The sequence below is a fragment of the Emys orbicularis genome, chromosome 2 (assembly GCF_028017835.1).
Source record: "Emys orbicularis isolate rEmyOrb1 chromosome 2, rEmyOrb1.hap1, whole genome shotgun sequence".
In the NCBI taxonomy this organism is placed as follows: domain Eukaryota; kingdom Metazoa; phylum Chordata; order Testudines; family Emydidae; genus Emys; species Emys orbicularis.
The window spans coordinates 173,783,403-173,804,532 of NC_088684.1; the positions used below are offsets into that span (position 1 = coordinate 173,783,403).

Genomic DNA, 21,130 nt, shown 5'->3' on the forward strand with positions numbered 1-21,130 from the left:
CTGTCTGTATGTGTGTATCATTTTTGTAGTTGAAGTTATGAATATTGGCTATGTATTTGTATCTCAATATGTTTAATTCTAAGTAGCATTAGTGAAGCATTTGGTCAACTTCTTGAGAAAGGAATTTGCAGATAAGTGCCCAATCAAAAACACTTAACTGACAATGGACGTTGGGAGACTCCAATCCACATGAAAAGTCTTCCTGGGAATGTTCAGGGTAGCATGTGAGCAATGGCTGCTCTCCCTGTAAAGAACTGAGTCATGCATGGATATGTGACTTGCCCATGTGACTCCAAACTCCATCTTGCTGCTGTGATTTTCCACAGTAAGAACAAAGGGGTGACCTTCCACATGGAAGAGGATATAAAAGGCCTTGGAAACCCCTCCATTTTGTCTTCAATCCTGCTTCTTACCTCTGGAGGAACTTCGCTACGCTGAAGCTGTGAACAAAGGACTGAATGACCCATCCAAGCTGTGGATGTACTCTAGAGACTTGATTTGAACCTGCAGTTTATTCCATCACTGCTACAAGCCTGAATCAAGAACTTTGCCATTACTGTATGTAATTGATTCCATTTAACCAATTTTAGCTCTCATCTAGATTTCTTTTTATGAATAAACCTTTAGATTTTAGATTCTAAAGGACTAGCAACAGCGTGATTTGTGGGTAAGATCTGACTTGTATATTGACCTAGGTCTGGGGCTTGGTCCTTTGGGATTGGGAGAACCTTTTTTCTTTTACGGGGGTATTGGTTTTCATAACCATTCATCCCCATAACGAGCGGTGCTGGTGGTGATACTGGGAAACTGGAGTGTCTAAGGGGATTGCTTGTATGACTTCTGCTTAGCCAGTGAGGTAAAACCAAAGTCCTCTCTGTTTGGCTGGTTTGGTCTGCAAAGGACCCCATCCGTGGGCTGTGATTGCCCTGCTCTAAGCAATTTGTCATGAATTGATACTCTCAGTTGTGTCCCACCAGAGGCCACATCGTTACACTAGCGCACAACAAAAAGGCAGTGGGAGGACTATTTGTACCTGTGTTGAGGTACATAATGAGGTACCATCCACATTATCATTTAATTTATCAAGGCTGGAATGATTGAGACTCAGTCATTATTTAGACCAGCAAAATCAAAATCTACTTTGAACATTACTTAGTATGACCATTAAACTACTGAAGCAGTTTTGTGAGTAGATGCAAGGTGAATTTCAATCAGCTGAAGGGGAACACATGGTACATAGCATGGTAAATTTCCATAAGCCAATGAATAACGTTCATTTCCCTCTTAAAGTAAGAATCCAAGCTCAGAAACATTGCCTGGAGCAGGCCTTGCGCCTGTCTCCCAACCCCGTACAGGCAGAACAGCCAGAAATGCATCTCTGCATCTGGCTGGGACCTTGTTAGCAGGAGAAATGCAACTTTTCCGCTGCATGTGTTGTGTTCTACACTGTTCACCAGTCTCACATCTGCGGATGATGGTAACAAGGGGCAGCATACACATAGTTAGGTAATAGTAACGTCTTTCTCATTGTTTTGATTTCATTGGTGTATTTGGGAGGCTGTTTTTCCAGGATTTGTGGGGAAATTGTTACCACTGTCATAACTAAAACAGTAACCTTGCAGCTACACCAACTAAAAATAATCCCCCCAGAAAACTATAACATCTATGACAGAGAGCCAGTTGAGTCAAGTCGCTAAATTGCTAAACTGGGAGCCTGAACTGCCCTCAGGTAGAGGAACTAGAGGTTATTGTCCTATACAGAGAGTCCAATTGTCATTCAAGCGACAGAAGTTGCTCATGGCCAGTACAAGGGGTTTGGGGGCATGGAAAAATAATGGAATTGGTTATTTCCTACATTTGGTGAAATAACTGATTCTACTGCTTGGGACAGACCGACACCCCAAATCTGCCATGGGATCCTGGGTCTTTGCAGACTCGGCAGCCATAGAAGGATCAAGAGAGCTGTTATACCATCATAAAGACTCCCAGCAGGAAAAACTGCGTATGGCCAGTTAGCCTTGGCTGGAGGTGAAGTATTGTCAGTCTTCCAAAAGTTTCTGTAATTGTGAATTTACAGAAAGCAGAGTTTCTCCAGGTGGGTCTTGAGACACTCACTAGCAACGTCCAAATGATCCCCTCTTTTTTCTACCCAGAATGTAACAGGCAGGGCTCAGCACTGATGTTCATGTACTGCAAAAATGCAGTGCAACATGTACAGTACCCACTACTCCACTAAGTAGCCTATTTGATGACCACAAGAGGTGAGAAATTGGTCTGCTTCTAGGGATAGACAAGGAGCAACCTTAGCTATCTCATTATGCAATTGAGACCTACCTCATATGAAAAACACGCCCCCCAGTGGCTTTCAATGTAAAATGCAATACATTGTTAATTTAAAAACTTTTTGAATTAACCAAATACACACTAATCTGTTTGAAACCCATAAATACTATCCCTATATAAAAATCTTATAAACTCTCTGCCTTTTTACTTTGAAATCTTCACTACAGTCTGAAAGAGAGAGAAATGCAGGAATCTTTAAACCAACACATAGCATGTTTGCATATACTGTACTTTACCCTGGTTTAAGAAAAATTGCTTGAAGTTGATCCGACAACATATGAATAATACTTACACTGAGAACTGCCAGGAGGTCTGGTATTACTAACACTACTCTCAAAGGAAGAGTGGAAATTGTGTATGGTTTCCTGTAAAATCTGCCTCTCTCGTCCCTGTAAAAGAAATAGATTTAAACAAAAAAGGCATTCTTAAATTTCTCATTCAATAATGCATTTATTAGGGTTAAACACAAATATGAAAATTTGTGTCTATCCTAGAAAGCAATTATCATACTGAAAGTGTAATGAATTGAACATAATCAAAAATTATGCCCTAAAAAACACAGAGCAATATATATTTAATTTTTTTTATTTTATTTTCTTAATGTTGGAAATTACAGAATTCAGATTTACTTGGATTTAAAACAAAAAAAAATCAATTCTGTTTCCCTACTTTACCTTCACAGAGCCATACTGTAGACAGTGTGCGCCCAGCTTCATGGCTGTGGAACCTATTGGGAATAGCTGGTAGATAGAGATGCAAACATGTTCTTCTAGCCCTACATTCCATGGGCACAAAGTATAAACAGCACATTTCCTGTCAAGGTCCTTCATTTCCACGCTCTACCAGCTGTAACCAATCCTCTTCCTTTCCATCAGGATAGTAGGGCAATTTGTAAGATTTAATTTTTTCATAACTTTAGGATTTTTTAAATAGTTTCCACCATTTTTCATCAAGTTTCTCCCTGTTTTATGCTGTCTCAACTTTAATCAACAATGGCAAATCTATCCAAAACCTTGGATTTTAAGAAAACTTGGCTTTTATTCCTCTAAACTCTCTGTTTCTAACAGATACAACATATGGCTGTTATGCATAGTGAAGTACATTCAGACAAAGCTGTGAGGTCTAGAAGTGCTTTTCAAAAAAGGCTAAAAGAGACAAACAGATTTGTCTCCAGAATTTGCCCTTACGAGAGGTTCTAGAAATATATGAACTGGAGAGATCTTTCTGAAACTTCATAGATTTACTTGTCAATTCTCAGAAAATCCATTCTGTGCTCAAAAAGTATGTGTTGTAACTTTAGGGAGGACATGCTATATTCTTAATATGAGGTTATATCCCTACTTTAAGGGCAAAACACAATTCAGCCTTAACTATGAAACCCAGTAAGAGCTGATGTAAAGACCTGCACAAAGAAAATCATTTACAGTGCTGTGACATTCCCCTCTGGTGTTATCTGGACTGGTGATCTGCTGGGTCACCCCAATCCTTGACTCTGGGAGCCAGCCTTACCCTGCTCTGCTGTGAGAACCCCACTCCTGGGCTGTTCACGCACAGCCTCTGGCATGTTAGCTGCTCCCAGCCACTTGCAATTGAATGACACTAGACAATATCTCCGCTCCCAGACACAACCCTAGGAACCTTCGTCTTGCAGTGTCCAGTTATGCCCGCTGGACACTGCAAGCTGGAGTTGTGTCTGGGACCAGAGATATTGGCTAGAGTCATTCGGTTGCAAATACCTGGGAGCAGCTGACATGCCAGAGGCTATGTGTGAACAGTCCAGAAGTGGGGGTTCTCACAGCAGAGCAGAGTAAGGCTGGCTCCCAGTCAAGGATTGGAGGGACCTAGCAGATCACCGGTACAGATAACACCAGGGGTGAACGTCACAGTGGTGCAGTGAGCAGGATGTATGTGCAGCTTGTTACTCCAAGTGAAGTTCACACTTTAAACACTGATATTTGTGATTTTAAGTGAGGCTTACGTGCAGTGGCTAAGAACAGTCAGGAGGAGGTCAAGTTTTGTTATTTTCTGTTTGCTTATTTCGGGAAAGGGAAGTAGGAACAGAAATGCAGGAAAATTAGTGAAAGCAGTAAAGCGATTGCGAAGTTGGAACTTTTTAGACTGCGGATTGCAGAAAAGGAGAGGGAGCACCAGAGATTATTGCAACTGAAAGAACTGGAGATAAAGGAAAAAGAGAGAGAAGAAAAGGAAAAAGAGGCAGCCAGGGAGGCAGCCAGAAAGGAGGCTGCACACAGAAGGGCCATGAAAGAAAAAGAGAGAGAGAGAGCAAAAACACCAACTGGATCTGCTAGAGAAGCAGAACCAGAACCCCTCCGATCCCAATGACTCCCATCACTCCAAAAATCGGAACACTTATGTCCTGCATACAGTGGGGAGGATGATATTGCTGAGTATCTGACTATCTTCAAAAGGCTGTGTGTAATACATGAAATCCTGATAATAAGAGAGTTCCTACCCTGATTGCAAAATTAACTGGTAAAGCTCGAAATGTATTCAATCGAATGCCTATTGAAGATGCTTTAGACTATTGTAAATGTAAAGATAATGTTTTGCGAAGTTTTCAGATTACCCCTGAAGCATTTAGAGTTAAATTTAGGAATCTTAAGAGGGATACTGGTATGAGTAATGGGGAATATGTAAACAAAATGAAAGATTTGTTGGGAAAATGGGTGGGGGCAAAGATGTGGCAAGTTTTGAGAGAATGTTGGATCTTCTTGCTCAAGAGCACTTCCTAAGCATATGTAAGGGTGATGTAAAGCAGTGTCTATGGGACAAAGATGTAAAGTCTGTGGATGAGATGGCTTTTTTAGCTGATGCCTTCAAACAGAATCAGGCGTCTATTGAGGGCAGGCCACAGAAAGAGGTTTAAAACTGGTGGGAAGGGAGGATCTCATTTTGCCCCTGGGAAGAGAGAAGGGGGTTGGGAGCCTAAACATTCTCTTACCCAAAAACATTCCTCTACTGGTAACTCTCATCCCAAAACGCCTGTAAAAGCAGAAGAGCCCAAAAGGTGCTATCAGTGTAATTCCACTGATCACCTGAGGAATAAATGCCCTGGGATAGGAGGAAGCAGGCAAACAATAGCTCATGTTAGTTCTGATGTCCTCAACACAGAAACCCCCCAAACAGTTGAAACCTATCATATTGCTTCTGTGAGGTTAGCCTCTGCAGAACCAGATATGGAGCATGTTAAGGTTGTCCAAATTAATGGCAAGGAGTACTTGGGGCAGAGGGATACAGGGGCCCAGATCTCTCTGGTTAAGCAGAGTGTGGCCCCAAAGGCCAGTATGTTGCCTGGCCAAATGGCAGAAATTGTGGGAGTGGGCGAAAGCAGATTCCTCATACCACTAGCTAAAATCCATGTGGTGTGGGAAGGTTTGGAAAGTGTTTTGACTGTGGGCATAATGGAACGCCTCCTAGTTGACCTGCTCCTTGGTAATGATTTTTTCCGTGTAGCTCAGGTTAAAGTATTTGCCTGCAGCAAGAGGGAGTGTTATGCTGGGACCCCCGAGGGAAAGGGTAAGGTCTCAGGAACTACTGAGAGAATGGTAGAGAATCTCCTTGATTCTTCTGCAGCTGGGGGAAGCCACATGCTCCCAGGTGGGAGGGTGGGTGAGACCAACTCCTACACTGCAGCTGGAGGCAACACCACATCAGGAAGGGATGGGGGTGTAATGCCTGCCAGGGAGAGAACTGTCCAGGCTGTTAGCTGCCAGCAGGTCACAGCTGAACCAGAGACAAACCCGGCTCTAGGGAGCAGAGAGAAACGTGTCCCAGAGAAGGGGCAGGGGATCCAAGAAACCACTGAGGTGGGTGAGGATTCCTGTGACTCTGTAACACAGGGAAGCAGGGTGCTTCCAAGTATGGGAGGGGCTGAGACTAGCTCCTTTCCAGCAGAAGGCAACATGCCCTCAGGCGCAGGGACAGGAGAGGTGTTGTCAGTGATTAAAGAAACTGTCCCAGTTGTTAGCTGGCAGAGTTCAATGTGGGTTTGACATGATCAAAAGTCTTAGTGTCCTGTATGCCTGGACTGGTATAAAAGATCAAAGACAGAATGGAACTTGGAATTGAAAGACTTGAGAAGAACCATAAGACTTAGCTGCAGAGATGCACCAGCTCACAGTCTGTGACTAAAGAAATCCATTGTAAGGATTTCTCCTTTTTTCTGCCTGCCTTTCTCCTTATTTCCAACTGTAAATACCAAACAAGAAGAAGACAAAACTGTGCCGCCTGAGAAAAATGCTATATGAGCCCAGTTGAAAGGAGACCAAAAGGCTGATAAGCACAACTTTATTCTAGAGAAGGATAAATTATATAATTGTTTTGACATTATGATGGTTGAAGGACAAATAGCTGTAATATGACCAATATTTAAGTCACCACTAGCTTCTTTTTATTATTATGAATGAGTAAAAAAAGTGAATAACTGTCCAGTTACTGAACAAGGAAGGAATTAATGGAGGAGGCCTGGAAATATCAAAGAAATATAATATTGTTTATCACTAATAATTTACATTAAATATCTTGTTTATAAAACTAGGTTTTTTTCAACATCCATTGTTTGGATCTGAAATACAAGCAAATCTGAAAAAGTAGTTTATCAGTTTTCTTATTTCAAACCATACCTACCTTTCCTGCATTCAGTTCAGAAATAGCTGCCAGAATTTGCTGCCTAGATCCATCAGTTTTAATTCCCAGCTCTTTCAAATCACCATCAGTAAGTGTGAGGAAGGCTTCCATATCCACCTTTGGAAAAAAGATACACAGGCATACATTTACTGTGTAGATTGGTTCTCTATCATATATATTTAACTTTATGAACTTATTTTATATGATTTATTTATATATATACTAGAAGCAGAAACCCCATGCTGTCAAACAGGTGTGGCAATTGGGTCAAGAAATCCATCGTCTGTGCCGTCTCCATACAACCAATGGAATTGTTGCATTCAAATTAGCTGTAGAGTAAAGGCCGTGATTGGGTGAGCTACTTCTGATATCACAGTTCTCTACACCTTTTGGCATGGATACATGCCTTGCTGTCACACATGTGTAATTTATAACTTTAGAATGGCTGAGAACTTAAAAGCTGGCTGGTAACAGACTGCAAATCCCAGTGATGACAGAAGCTGGTGATATTCTGAACAAAAAGAGCTCTCTTGACTCAACAGACAATCTAGGCTGCCAAGTGACACACAGGTTCACAGATTTTAAGGCCAGAAGGGACCATTGTGATCATCTAGTCTGACCTCCTGTAGAACATAGGCCATGGAACTTCACGAACATAATTCCTAGAGCACATCTTTTATAAAAACATCCAATCTTGATTTAAAAATGGTCACTGATGTAAAATCCACCACAACCCTTGGTAAATTATTCCAATGATAAATTACTCTCACCATTAAAAATTTACACATTATTTCCAGCTTGAATTTGTCTAGCTGACATCATGCTGGGTTTGTTCTTTGAGCATGAGCACCCATATTGATATAGTGCAGTAACTTCTCACTTAACGTTGTAGTTATGTTCCTGAAAAATGCGACTTTAAGCGAAATGATGTTAAGCGAATCCAATTTCCCCATAAGAATTAATGTAAATGGGGGGGGGGGTTAGGTTCCAGGGAAATTTTTTTCACCAGACAAAAAACTATATATTCATGTGGGGAAAAACAGTGGAGTTTTTTATTTAACATTTACATTTACAAATGTCCATTTTTTCTTAACAGGTCTTTTTGCAAGTATCTTAAAACACCTCTCTTTTTATATTTTAGTTGTCTTCTTGCTTTTACCTATTTTTTCTCATAATTTCTTGGGGTGGCACCATTAATTATTCATTGATTTATCAATTCTGGGCCATAAATCAAAGCCTGGTGGTTTTACTCCCTTGTTATGGCAGACCTTCCAATTAAGTGTCAGGTGGCAGAAAGTATTAGGTTAGACCCCAGATTAGGTGAATGGTTTAGGACATAACATCACATCAGATACCACATTGTGTCCTGTATGGGGTCATATCTGGTGACATCATCATCTTATCTCTCTCAACCACTCTCTTATCTATCTCATTGTAACAGAAAAATAAGATGCTACTAACATTTATATAATATATACCGTATATACTCGATCATAAGCCGGTTCGTTTATAAGCCGACCCCCCCAAGATGGATAAGTAAAAATGGAAAATTTTTATAACCCGTTCATAAGCCGACCCTATAATTCAGAGGTCGGCAAACTTTGGCTCCCGGGCCATCAGGATAAGCCGCTGGTGGGCCGAGATGGTTTGTTTACCTCGAGAGTCCACAGGCACAGAGGTAAACCTAAGTAAATAAAGTGTCCCGGCGCGCCAGCTGCTTACCCTGACAGGCCGGGACAGCAACTGGTGGGGAAATTTTTTGGTGGGGAGAAGCTGGGAGTCAGGGGAGTAACCCCTGTGACCATCCCCCACATGACCCCACCCCTAGCCTGGGACTCCCACACTCTCCCCATCCCATCTCTTCCCACCTTATCTGGGGAGGGCCAGGGGAGGATGTCTCTGGCCTGGCTGGAGCTGCTCCGGCAGGCTGGGCAGCACAGCCTGCTCCGGCGGGCCAGACCAGGCAGCGCGGCTGCAGCATGTTCCAGCAGGCTGGGCCGGGCGGCACAGCCGCAGCGTGCTCCGGCACCTGGGTGGCACGGTCACAGCCTGCTCTGGAGGGCGGGGCCAAGCGGCACAGCTGCAGCCTGATAGCCCCAGAGCTGCAGCTGCTTTGGAGGCTGGGGGAGAGCAGCGTGGCCAGAAGCGGAGAGACTCTGGCCCCGCCTCTTCCCTTCTGGCTCTGCTGGCTGTGCTGCCTCTCCTTGCTCCCTCTGTTGGGGGGAGGGGCTGTGTCCCACCCCTCCCTCTCTAAACCCATTCATAAGCCGACCCCCTGCTCTGGTGCTTCCCTTTTTTACTAAAAAATTCGAGTATATATGGTACATATTGCAGAAAAACATATTTTAGGAATATTTTATAGAGTTTTAATTGGAACTATGTCTTGCAGCCTTCTACCCATAAAGGCAGGTGTCTTGGTAATCATGTATCAAACTGTGCAAGACTCATAAGGAGGGAAACATTAAAGGTAATAAATGCTAAATACTTCCTAAAATGAATTAAAATAGAAAAACTAAACATAAAACCACCAGGGCTTTAAAATCCATTACATCAGGCCCTCCTAGGGCTAAAAGCAAGTGCTACGTGTCCCACTGGCAAGCTGAAAAGTACTCCTACTCAGTGGTACAAAACTCTCATTTCTAGTCCTGCTTGTTGGTGAAATGTTGGATTTCAAAGCTATGACATTTTTATGTATCTAGAAAAGCTGCTACTGGCCCAAGCCTAAAACTTGCCAATCCTAGTTTTTGGGGTAGGTAATTTTGGGGACAATTACACATTTTGAGACATGGGGGAGAAGGAAATATTTCTCTTGGAGGAGGCTTAAAAAAAACAAAGAAGCTCTTTAAAGCAGCTGAGGAGTATGGAATGTCAGAAAAAGCTCCAGGGAAATGGAATACAGTTAAGTGATGCATTCATAAGCATGTGATAAAATGAGTGTTTTCCATTTTTCACATTGATATGACCTCCACATACACAGCATATACATATTTTATAATTAATATTCTTTCTATGATTTTTTGGAACACTGGTGCTGTTTTTTCCTATTTATCACTTTATTCTCAGATTTGCAGAGCACAGCTTTCCTTTTCATTAAATAATTGGATAAAACAAACAAAATAATTTCCCTAGGAGAAAAAAAAACAGATTTAAATTATAGAAAAATATGTTCACAAAACCCAAAATGCCACATGCTATTTCTCTTCCTTCTTTAACTTTAGACTCTCACAGCAAAGTATAATGCTCAAAAAAATTCACTTACATTTTTGGGCACTGACCCTGAAAAGACATGATTGCCTTTATGCACATGAATAGTCCCATTCAGTGGGCCTGTTCAAGTGTGCAAACTTAAATGCATGTGTTTAAGTGTGTATAGAATTGCAGCTGTGGAGAGAAGTGTCAGGGGGCCTTTCTGCCCATAATATACAGTCTGGTTTTGCACTTCTCAAAATAACTTTTTTTTAGCATGCGCATAGCTCAACACCCATGTCTGCTACAATAAACCTTTGCTTGCAGTGGTGTTGTAACTGTGTTGGTTCCAGGATATTAGAGAGACAAGGTGGGTGAGATAATATCTTTTACTGGACAACTTCTGTTGGTGAAAGAGGCAAGCTTCTAAGCTTACACAGAGCTCTTCTTCAGGTCTGGATTAAATAAACATAAGCTTTTCAAACGGTCATGGACAGAATGGTTTTTGGGACCTAATTTTCAGAAGCTGGGTGCTCAGCATTTTCTGCAAATTAGGCCCATGTAAGGTGTCTCAGTTTGGTATCCAGAAATTGTGGCACCTAAAATTCTGAGTCACTACTGAAAATTCAGATCATACATTTTAAGACCGGAAGGGACCATTATGATCGTCTAGTCTGATGTGTTATATAACACACAACATGGAATTTCACCCAGTGATTCTTACAGTGGAGGCAATTATCTTCCCTATTATGTAGGTGAATATTATTCAAGCCCAATATTTTGTGGCTGAGCTGAATAACCTTTATGTGTGGCCCTGAACACTCTGTTACAATGGGGCCAAATTCTTCTACATGCACCCAGACATTCTGTGGCAATGTTAATTTATTGTATGTCCATGAAGTACTCTTCATTCTCATCCTCTATCCGTCTACAAACAAGCACACAATTTTGGCTCAGAGTGGAAAATACTCATTGATGAAAAAAATTTGATGATTATTTTCAGCGAAGGTTTTTGTGCATTCTCCAGGCAGCCCAGTTCTTCAGCTGCCACAGTGCCGTCTCCATAGTCCAGTTCAAACCCCCTATCTCTCATCTGTTCAGGAAAAGGAGGAGATAGCAGCCTGCTTCAGTGGCTCGTCTTCTTGGCCCTCCCCCCCCCCCCCCAAGCACTGTTCTCTCTACACTGCTGGCTCCTCCCCACTCTGGTTGTACACTGGATTCCAATTTTGGCTTCGTGGAGCAGTGTAGAGGAATATAGAGTATAATCCAATTAATGCCATCGTGTGGAAAGATATATAGGAAGAGAGAGCTGCTGGCAGGTGCCAGCAGGGCAGGGAGACAACAAAAAAATGTTGGATATCTGGTCTGTGGCACTACGGCAGAGTCAGTGGAAAACATGTTGAATTTTATGGCATTCTGGGAAAATGCCACATTCCACAGCCGCCGAATGACAGAATCCAGGGAGACCTGACTGAGATGAAGGGAGTAGCTCACACCTCTCAGATTTGTTGTTTCATGCTGTCTTCCTGATTATGCAGACTCATCACTATATCTTTTAACATTCGGTTCACATTTTCCAGGTTATTGCTGCAACTAGAAATACTAGAAAGAAGCCAGGTATTTTTTGAATGAAAATTGAGATTTTAGATAACAGTTCTGCAGCAAAGTGTAAATTGTGCTGCAAACTGCACAGCTATAGTGAACACAGAGCCATGATTTTACTTGGATAATAAAATACAGGTTTCAAACAGATAAGTAGATTAATCATGCTAAAATGCTGAAATAAAATACTGAAACACTTAAAACTTAAAAAACAAAAAAACGCCTTACCTCCTGTTCTTCAAAAATGGGCTGATATTTCTCAAGCGACAATTTTTTAAGGATACTAGTCAGCTCATCTTTAATAACAGAAAAGAAAAAGAAACAATGTTTAAAACAATTCAATTTTGGTAATCTGTGGGGAAAATATATTGAACTGATGAAGATATACAGAAATTAAAGCAAACATTCCAGGAATCCACTCATACAAAATTGCAAAACAAGATTGTCTTTATTCTATACATATACAGTAGGTGAAAATGCATCTCACTCCCATGACCTACTATACTAAACTGTACTTGTTAGACATCTAGTCTTACCTTTAACTACATTTTACATGCAATTATGTTACTGGCACTAGAAAAGGTTCAGAAAAGGGCAACTAAAATGATTAGGGGTTTGGAACGGGTCCCATATGGGCAGAGATTAAAGAGGCTAGGACTCTTCAGCTTGGAAAAGAGGAGACTAAGGGGGGATATGATAAAGGTATATAAAATCATGAGTGATGTGGAGAAAGTGGATAAGGAAAAGTTATTTACTTATTCCCATAATACAAGAACTAGGGGTCACCAAATGAAATTAACAGGCAGCAGGTTTAAAACAAATACAAGGAAGTTCTTCTTCACGCAGCGCACAGTCAATTTGTGGAACTCCTTACCTGAGGAGGTTGTGAAGGCTAGGACTATAACAGCGTTTAAAAGAGAACTGGATAAATTCATGGTGGTTAAGTCCATTAATGGCTATTAGCCAGGATGGGTAAGGAATGGTGTCCCTAGCCTCTGTTTGTCAGAGGATGGAGATGGATGGCAGGAGAGAGATCACTTGATCATTGCCTGTTAGGTCTGAGGCACCTGGCATTGGCCACTGTCGGTAGACAGGATACTGGGCTGGATGGACCTTTGGTCTGACCCGATACGGCCGTTCTTATGTTATGATGGAAATTGGAAGTAAGCCCCAAAGCCTGGATGACTACGATTTCTCTGTCTCTTCAAACTAAGGTTCCAATAACCTGTATGGAAGTTCAATCACTTTGGCTATTTTTCCCATCACTCATCTCCCTCCCAGGTTGGTCACAAAACAGGGAAGGAAGGGTCATTCAAACCACAAAATACAGAAAGCTCATACTGGCTGGAGGTGGCGGGGTGAAAGGGGTACAAAAGAGGCCTTTATGATTACGATACCCCACATTCATCCTGCTTTTTCTTCTTCCTCCCACAGCATCCTGCCCCATGATATTTAATGCTATATTTATTTCTAAGTTCAACATATTGAAAACTATCCTTTATAATGGTCTCTTTTTTTCTTAAGGTAGTCTATCTAAGCAATCTAAACATCATGAATTAATAACAGTTCACAAAGCTGGTTTCTACACAGAGAGAGACTGGGGCATGATCTTAGACTGGGGTATGTGATGTTAACTTTTAACTGTAAGGGAGAATGTGATAAAAAAAATTGCATTGACCTGTGTGTATATTTTGTAGGGCAAGAGAAATAACTGTAATCTTTATATTTCATTTTTACACTTCTCCCGTCATATCTGAGCATAGTTTAAATGGTGCTTATTCCTTCATCTTTGGGAATTCTGCAATGTGCCCTTGTGACATTGACAGACTGGTCAACTTGGGTATGACCCATAACATTTCAAGCCTCTTGTTAAGTTGTTATCAAGACAATGTACTTGTATATGAATTTCAAAGAGATGCTCTAGACCAGGGGTCGGCAACGTTTGGCACGCGGCTCGCCAGGGTAAGCACCCTGGTGGGCCGGGCCAGTTTATTTACCTGCTGACGCGGCAGATTCGGCCGATCGCGGCCCCCACTCGCCGCGGTTCGCCGTCCCGGGCCAATGGGGGCAGCGGGAAGCAGCACGGGCGAGGGATGTGCTGGCCGCGGCTTCCCGCCACCCCCATTGGCCCGGGACGGCAAACCGCGGCCAGTGGGGGCCGCGATCGGCCGAACCTGCCGCGTCAGCAGGTAAATAAACTGGCCCAGCCCGCCAGGGTGCTTACCCTGGCGAGCCGTGTGCCAAACGTTGCCGACCCCTGCTCTAGACCAGTAATCACTAACCCATTTATTTGTAGCAATAGAAATCCAGGGTAGATGCTAAGTGAATTTGTCTGTGTTTACCTGTATCTTGTTAGAAGTTTAACAATGTAACCAGATTAGTTTATAGATGCTAATTCCCTTTCATGTCTTAACTACTTTATAATAAGCATGCCAATGGGTCAGTTAACCTTAAAATCAAAGATGTAAGATACTGCATAAAACTAACCATATTATCTATATTCTCTTCAACTTAATTGTCTATGCTATAATGAACTGCTGGCTAATTGCCTTATGTGAATGAATGCAACTAATTTACCTGTGTATGCATAGGAAATAGAAGATTAGCTTCAAAGCAACAATCTGCACTGCTCATTCTTCCATGGGGGGGGGGGGGGGGAGGGAAGGGGGAGAGGGGAGGAGTGCCCTGCTATGACAAGAGGCTTGGCAGCTTGTTAGGGAACTATAGAGGAAAGCCCCACACCTGATCCTGACATTTACAGTCTGCTTAAACTTTGAACAGGGAAAGTCTGAGTCATAAGACAGAGATTTTCCAAATAACGTTTTGGAATAACATGGAAATGCACAGAAAGACTTGAACAGACTCTACCCCTGGACTGTTTATTGGACTATAACTTTTTAGACTGATTCCAGAAAGATTTGTATAAATCAGCAGCCTCACAATCTCTGCTATGAAACTGACCTAAGGATTTTACAAATATTTGTATGTAAATTGATCTTTTAGCCTTTTGCAACTCTTTTCTTTCTTTTTCCTTTTATTATTAAACCTTTAGTCTTTTAAATTACTAAAGGACTGTCATCTGCATGATTATTGGGTAAGATCTGAGACTCATATTGACCTGGGAATAAATGTCCGGTCCTTTGGGATTGGTGAACATCACATATGGTGAATCCAGTTTTCAGTAACCCCTCACTATATTAGATTTGGCTGTCTAGATGGGGACCAAGGGCTGGAATGCTTAAAGGGGACTGTATTAGGCTTCTTGCTAATCAATGTGGTGTTACAGAAGCTGTTTTGTTACTGGCTTGATGAATCTCATTATAGAATAAACTACCAGTTTTGGAGATTGTCTTCCCTATTCCCTGCAGTCTGCCCTGAGTGTAGCATTCTCAGTGTGGCCCATCCAGGCACTTGGTCACAGCCCCATCAAGCTTTGATTCTATAGTGCAACTGAAGCTCCTGCCTACCACAAGTTCCCCTCCTCTAAACATGTCTAAAATCTTAAAGCAGGTGTTGAATGCCGACAGCCCTTGATTTAGAAGCACATATGGGCCCCACTGGAAGCATTTTCTTCTACTAAGATTCTACTAAAATAGACAGTTGCCTCTGTGCTAAATGGAAGCAGACTTTGTGGCCTGGCAGGTTGGCTTCCCTTTGGAGGAGAAATCAAGGATGCCAAGTCAGGATATTTTCTTAATTTCAAGTTATTTATTTACACTCTATACACTTGCTCTTGAACTGCAGTGGGTCACAAACAACATACATGCAATTCCCTCTCTCAGGAATCTCAGCCCTAACTCTACTGCCTGGTTCCCAGGAAGCCACTCTGCTCCAAGCAATTATCTCTAGTTAGAAAGATTAGGGCAGAAAGCAAACCACACTTACTGTTTTCAACAACTACCCCCAAAGAATGTCCATCACAAATGTAACAAAAATACAGCATTTTTTCAAAGACTGTACACTATTCACATTCTAAGAAAATTTGTAAGATTATGTGTTAACAGCACCACTCAGTAATTCCTGACATAATAGTAACTACCTTCCATGTCTTGCAGTTTTCTTTCATGAGGGGAAAAGACAGTTACCTTTTCCATAACTGGCATTCTTTGAGTTGTGTTGCTCATGTCAATTCCACAATAGGAGTGTGTGCTCGCCACGTGCACTGGTGCCGGAAGTTTTTCCCCTAGCAGTACCAGTAGGGGAGCACTCCTAGCAACCCCTGGAATGGCGCCTCTATGGCGTGGTATAAGAGGCGCTGCGTGCTCCCCCACCCTCAGTTCCTTCTTGCCAGACAACTCCGACAGAGGGGAAGGAGGGTGGGATGTGGAATAGACATGAGCAACACATCTCGAAGAACACCAGTTACAGAAAAGGTAACTGTCTTTTCTTCTTCGAGTGATTGCTCATGTGTATTCCACAATAGGTGATTCCAAGCTATATCTGTTGGAGGTGGGTAGGAGTTCACAAGTTCCCAGGACGGAAGACAGCCCTGCCGAACCCAGCGTCATCCCTGGTCTGGGGGACGATCGCACAGTGCGAGGTGAACGTGTGAACCAAAGATCATGTGGCAGCCCTAAAAATGTCCTGAATGGGGACATGGGCTAAAAAGGCAGCTGACGAGGCTTGCGCCCTCATTGAGTGTGCCTTCACAATCGGCGGCGGGGGGACTCCTGCCAGGTTGTAACAAGTACGAATACACAAGATGATCCAGTTGGAGAGCCGCTGAGTGGAGATCGGCCGACCTCTCATGCGTTCAGCCGAGGCGATGAACAGCTGCGAAGACTTCCTGAACAGCTTTGTGCATTCCAGGTAAAAAGCCAGAGCCCGTCTCACATCCAGCATGTGGAGGCGGTGCTCCCCACTGGACGCATGGGGTTTGGGACAGAGCACCGTCAGGAAGATGTCCTGACCCATGTGGTAAGTGGAGACCACCTTGGGGAGGAACGAAGGATGCGGTCGGAGCTGGACCTTATCCTTATGGAACACTGTGTACGGGGGTTCGGCGGTCAGGGCCCTGAGTTCCAAGATCCGTCTAGCTGACGTGATCGCTACCAGGAAGGCTACCTTCCATGAGAGGTGTGACCAGGAGCATGTAGCCAGCGGCTCAAACGGGGAACCCATCAACCGGGCCAGCACCAAGTTCAGGTCCCATTGCAGGACTGGAGGCCTAACGTACTGGAAGAGACGATCCAATCCCTTAAGGAATCGGCCAGTCATAGCATGGGAGAATACCTTGTGTCCCTGCACTGGTGGGTGGAAGGCCGATATGGCCTTCAAGTGCACCTTGATGGACGAGAGCGCTAGGCCTTGGGCTCTAAGGTAAAGGAGGTAGTCTAATACGAGTTGAATTGGAGCAGCTACAGGTGAAACGCCCCGATCAGCTGCCCACCGGGAAAACCGAGGCCACTTCGCCAGGTAGGCCCGACGCGTGGAGGGCCGTCTGCTTTCCAGGAGGATGTGCTGAACCCCTTCCGAGCACGTCCTCTCCTCCAGGGCTAACCATTGAGCAGCCACGCCATGAGGTGGAGTGCCACTAGGTTGGGGTGGAGGAGGCGGCCCTGGTCCTGGGAGAGCAGGTCCGGGTGGGATGGCAACATCCACGGTGGGGCGATTACCAGGCTCATGAGAGTCCCGTACCAATGTTGCCTGGGCCATGCCGGGGTGATCAGGAGGACTCGGGCCCTGTCCATTTTTATCTTCTCCAAGACCTTGCCAATCAACAGGATCGGGGGGAAGGCATAGAGAAGCTGGCCCAACCAGGATAGGAGGAAGGCATCGGAGATGGCGTCCGCACCCAACCCCCCCCTCCTCCCCGGACCAAAAGCGGGGACACTGGCGGTTCTGCCGTGGCGCAAACAGGTCCAACTGGGGAGTGCCCCACTTTTGGAAAATCCTGTGCACCCCCTCTGGGTGTAGTGACCACTCATGCTGAGAGAAGAAGTCTTGGCTCAGACGATCCACTCGCGAGTTCCACGCGCCCGGTAAGTGGTGGGCTTCCAGGCAAATATTATGGGCTATACAGAAGTCCCACAGCCTGAGGGCTTCCTGGAAGAGGGCAGAGGAGCAGGCCCCACCTTGCCTGTTGATGTAAAACATTGAGGCCGTGTTGTCCGTGAGAACCCTGACCACTCTGCCCTCCAGGTGTGATTGGAAGACTGCGCATTCCAGACGGACTGCCCTGAGCTCCTTGACGTTTACATGCAGGGCAAGGTCCTGCGCGGACCACAGACCTTGCGTCTGAACGTTCCTCACATGGGCTCTCTACCCCAGATCTGACGTATGAGATACCATCTCCACTGATGGGGGCCTGCCCCTGAATGGGACCCCATGGAGCATGTTCCCCGGGGAGGACCACCATTGTAGGGAGGCGATCACTGGTTCGGGCACAGTGAGGACCTTGTCCATCCTGTCTCTGGACTGGGAGAACACCAAGACCAACCCAGAGCTGGAGGGGCCTCATCCTGAGTCTGGCTTTGTGAACCACATATGTGCATGCTGACATGTGACCCAGGAACTGGAGGCACGCTCTGGCTGTGGTCATGGGGAACCTTGTGACTATGACGATGAGCTCCCTTAGGGTCTCGAATCTGTCCAGTGGGAGGGAGACCCTGGCCAATGTCGCGTCCAGGACTGCCCCAATAAACTCTTTGCGCTGCACCGGGACTAACGTGGACTTGGTGTTGTTTACCTACAGGCCCAGAGTGGCGCACGTGGACAGGAGGAGTGACACGTGATCCCGCACCTGCGACTTGGAGCTGCCTTTGACCAGCCAGTCATTGAGATAGGGGAAGATCTGGGAGCAGTGGACAGGCCATACGGGAGGACCGTACATTGGTAGTGTTCCTGCCCAACCGTGAAACAGAGGAAACATCTGTGCCCCTCGAAAATATGAATGTGGAAGTACGCGTCCTGCACATCGAGGGCAGCGTACCAGTCCCCAGGATCCAGGGAGGGGATGATGGAGACCAGAGAGACCATGCGAAACTTGAGCTTTACCATGTATTGGTTCAGGCCTCGCAGGTCCAGGATGGGCCAGAGCCCCCGTTTGGCCTTCGGGATAAGGAAGTAGCTGGAGTAGAAGTCCTTGTGTCTGAACTCCGCTGGCACCACTTCCACCACTCCTAGGCCAAGGAGCCGTCCCACCTCCTGCTTGAGCAGGGCCTCATGAGAGGGGTCCCCCAGGAGGGGTGGGGACGGAAGGTGGGTGGGCGGTGTAGAGGTAAACTGGAGGGTGTAGCCCTATGAGACAGCGTTGAGGACCCATCGGTCCGAAGTCAGCCGCGACCACTGCGGGAGAAAAGCATACAACTGGTTGGAGAAGGGAAGCTTTATTGTGGATGGATCTCTGGTACAAACTGGTAAGTCGCCCCTGGGCGTCCCGTCAAAACTGATGCTTTCCAGCCGGTTTGCCCTTGGAGGGCCCAGGTTGGGGCACAGACTGGGATTGCCTCTATGGGTGTTTCTTATAGTCCCTTGACTTTTTATAAGGGGGCTCATATTTAGCGTGGGTGGCCTGGGTGGGAGCCTGCTGCAGCTTAAACTTGGTCCTGGCCAGAGCTGGGACATAGAGGCCCAGGGTTTAAGCTTTTTGCGGGAATCTTTCCATGCAATTTCACGTCCGTCTGTTCGGCAAACAAGGCCTTGCCATCGAATGGAAGGTCCTGTAAGGAGTTCTGCGCCTCACTGGTCAGCCCAGACAGCAGGAGCCATGACGCCCTCCTCATGGACACTGCAGAGGCCATAAACCTTGCAGCTGTATCCACAGCATCCGACGCTACCTGAAGGGCCGCCCTGGCAGCCGCTGCACCCTCCTCCTCCAGAGCCTTGAAATCCTTCTTGTCACACTCTTAGAGGGAGTCCTCGAATTTGGGCAGAGAGCCCCACAAGTTGAACTCATATCTCCCCAGGAGGGCTTGGTGGTGCGCCACCTTTAATTGGAAACTTAAGGATGAATAAACCTTTCTCCCAAATAGATCCAGTCTCCTTGAGTCTTTATTCTCAGGAGTAAGGGTTGGTTGTATCTGAGTGACTCAACCACCAGGGAGTTGGGGGCAGGGTGGGTGTATAGGTATTCATGCCCCTTGGCGGGCATGAAGTACTTCCGTTCCGCCCTGTCATAACTATAAAAGGAAGGGTAACAGCTCTCTGTGTACAGTACTAAAATCCCTCCTGGTCAGAGACTCCAAAATCCTTTTACCTGTAAAGGGTTAAGAAGCTCGGGTAACCTGGCTGACACCTGACCCAGAGGACCAATGAGGGGACAAGATACTTTCAAATCTTGGGGGGGGAAAGGCTTTTGTGTGTGTCCTTTGTTTAAGGGGTTGTTCGCTCTTGGGACTGAGAGGGACCAGACATCAATCCAGGTTCTCCCCATCTTTCTAAACAAGTTTCTCTTATTTCAAAATTGTAAGTAAAAGCCAGGCAAGGCGTCTTAGATTTACTTTGTTTTCTCAGCTTGTAAATGTACCTTTTACTAGAGTGCTTTATCTTGTTTGCTATACTTTGAACCTAAGACAGAGGGGATTCCTCTGAGCTCTTTAAGTTTGATTACCCTGTAAAGTTATTTTCCATACTGATTTTACAGAGATGATTTTTACCTTTTTCTTTAATTAAAAGCCTTCTTTTTAAGAACCTGATTGATTTCTCCTTGTTTTAAGATCCAAAGGGGGTTTGGATCTGTATTCACCAGGAGTTGGTGAAAGGAAGGAGGGGGGAAGGGTCAATCTCTCCTTGTTTAAGATCCAAGCAGTTTGGATCTGTATTCACCAGGGAATTGGTGAAAGGTTTCTCAAGGCTTCCCAGGGAGGGAATCCATCGAGAATGGTGGCAGCGGGACCAGAGCTAAGCTGGTAGATAAGCTTAGCAGTTTTCATGCAGGCCCCTACATTTGTACCCTAAAGTTCAAAGTAGGGATACAGCCTTGACATGGTGGCACAGCGGTGGGATCGTTTTAAACCCAAAAGCCAGTAAGAGATTTTTTTTTTCCTTCTAGCTGCTTGGAGAGCAGAGCTGAAGGTAGATGCATATCTTATCTCTCCTTGCCTGAAGGCAGAGGTGTTAAGTTTTTTTAACAAGGTCCTTTGTTAAGAGAAGGGTTCAATTAATGAGCAAACAACTGGTAAAGATAATTTACAAGCTGAATTGTGTTTTTTTTCTTTTTTACATCCTCGGAAGTAGCTAGTTAGAAACTCTCTGTTAACTCAGCAGCACTCAGCAGGAGCCTGAGCTAAGTACATCCCAGTTTCAGTCAACTGCAGAGGGTGTGACCCAGCACAAGAAAACCAGGAAAATGACTACCAAAGAAGAAAAAGCTAAAGAGGAGGCCCACAAGAGAGCTATGGAGCTGAAAGAA

At 44.7% G+C, this 21,130-nt stretch overlaps 1 protein-coding gene across 1 annotated transcript in view; it reads right to left on the bottom strand.

The window, feature by feature from the left end:
- Positions 1-21,130, bottom strand: part of ANKS6 (ankyrin repeat and sterile alpha motif domain containing 6) — an 87,114-nt gene that overhangs the window by 7,204 nt on the left and 58,780 nt on the right. Inside the window, exons 13-15 of the mRNA XM_065399737.1 lie at positions 12,007-12,074; positions 6,991-7,107; positions 2,636-2,732 (exon numbers count right to left, since the gene is read on the bottom strand). Of these exons, the coding sequence (XP_065255809.1) occupies positions 2,636-2,732; positions 6,991-7,107; positions 12,007-12,074 (282 nt within the window). The remainder of the gene's footprint in view (positions 1-2,635; positions 2,733-6,990; positions 7,108-12,006; positions 12,075-21,130) is intronic.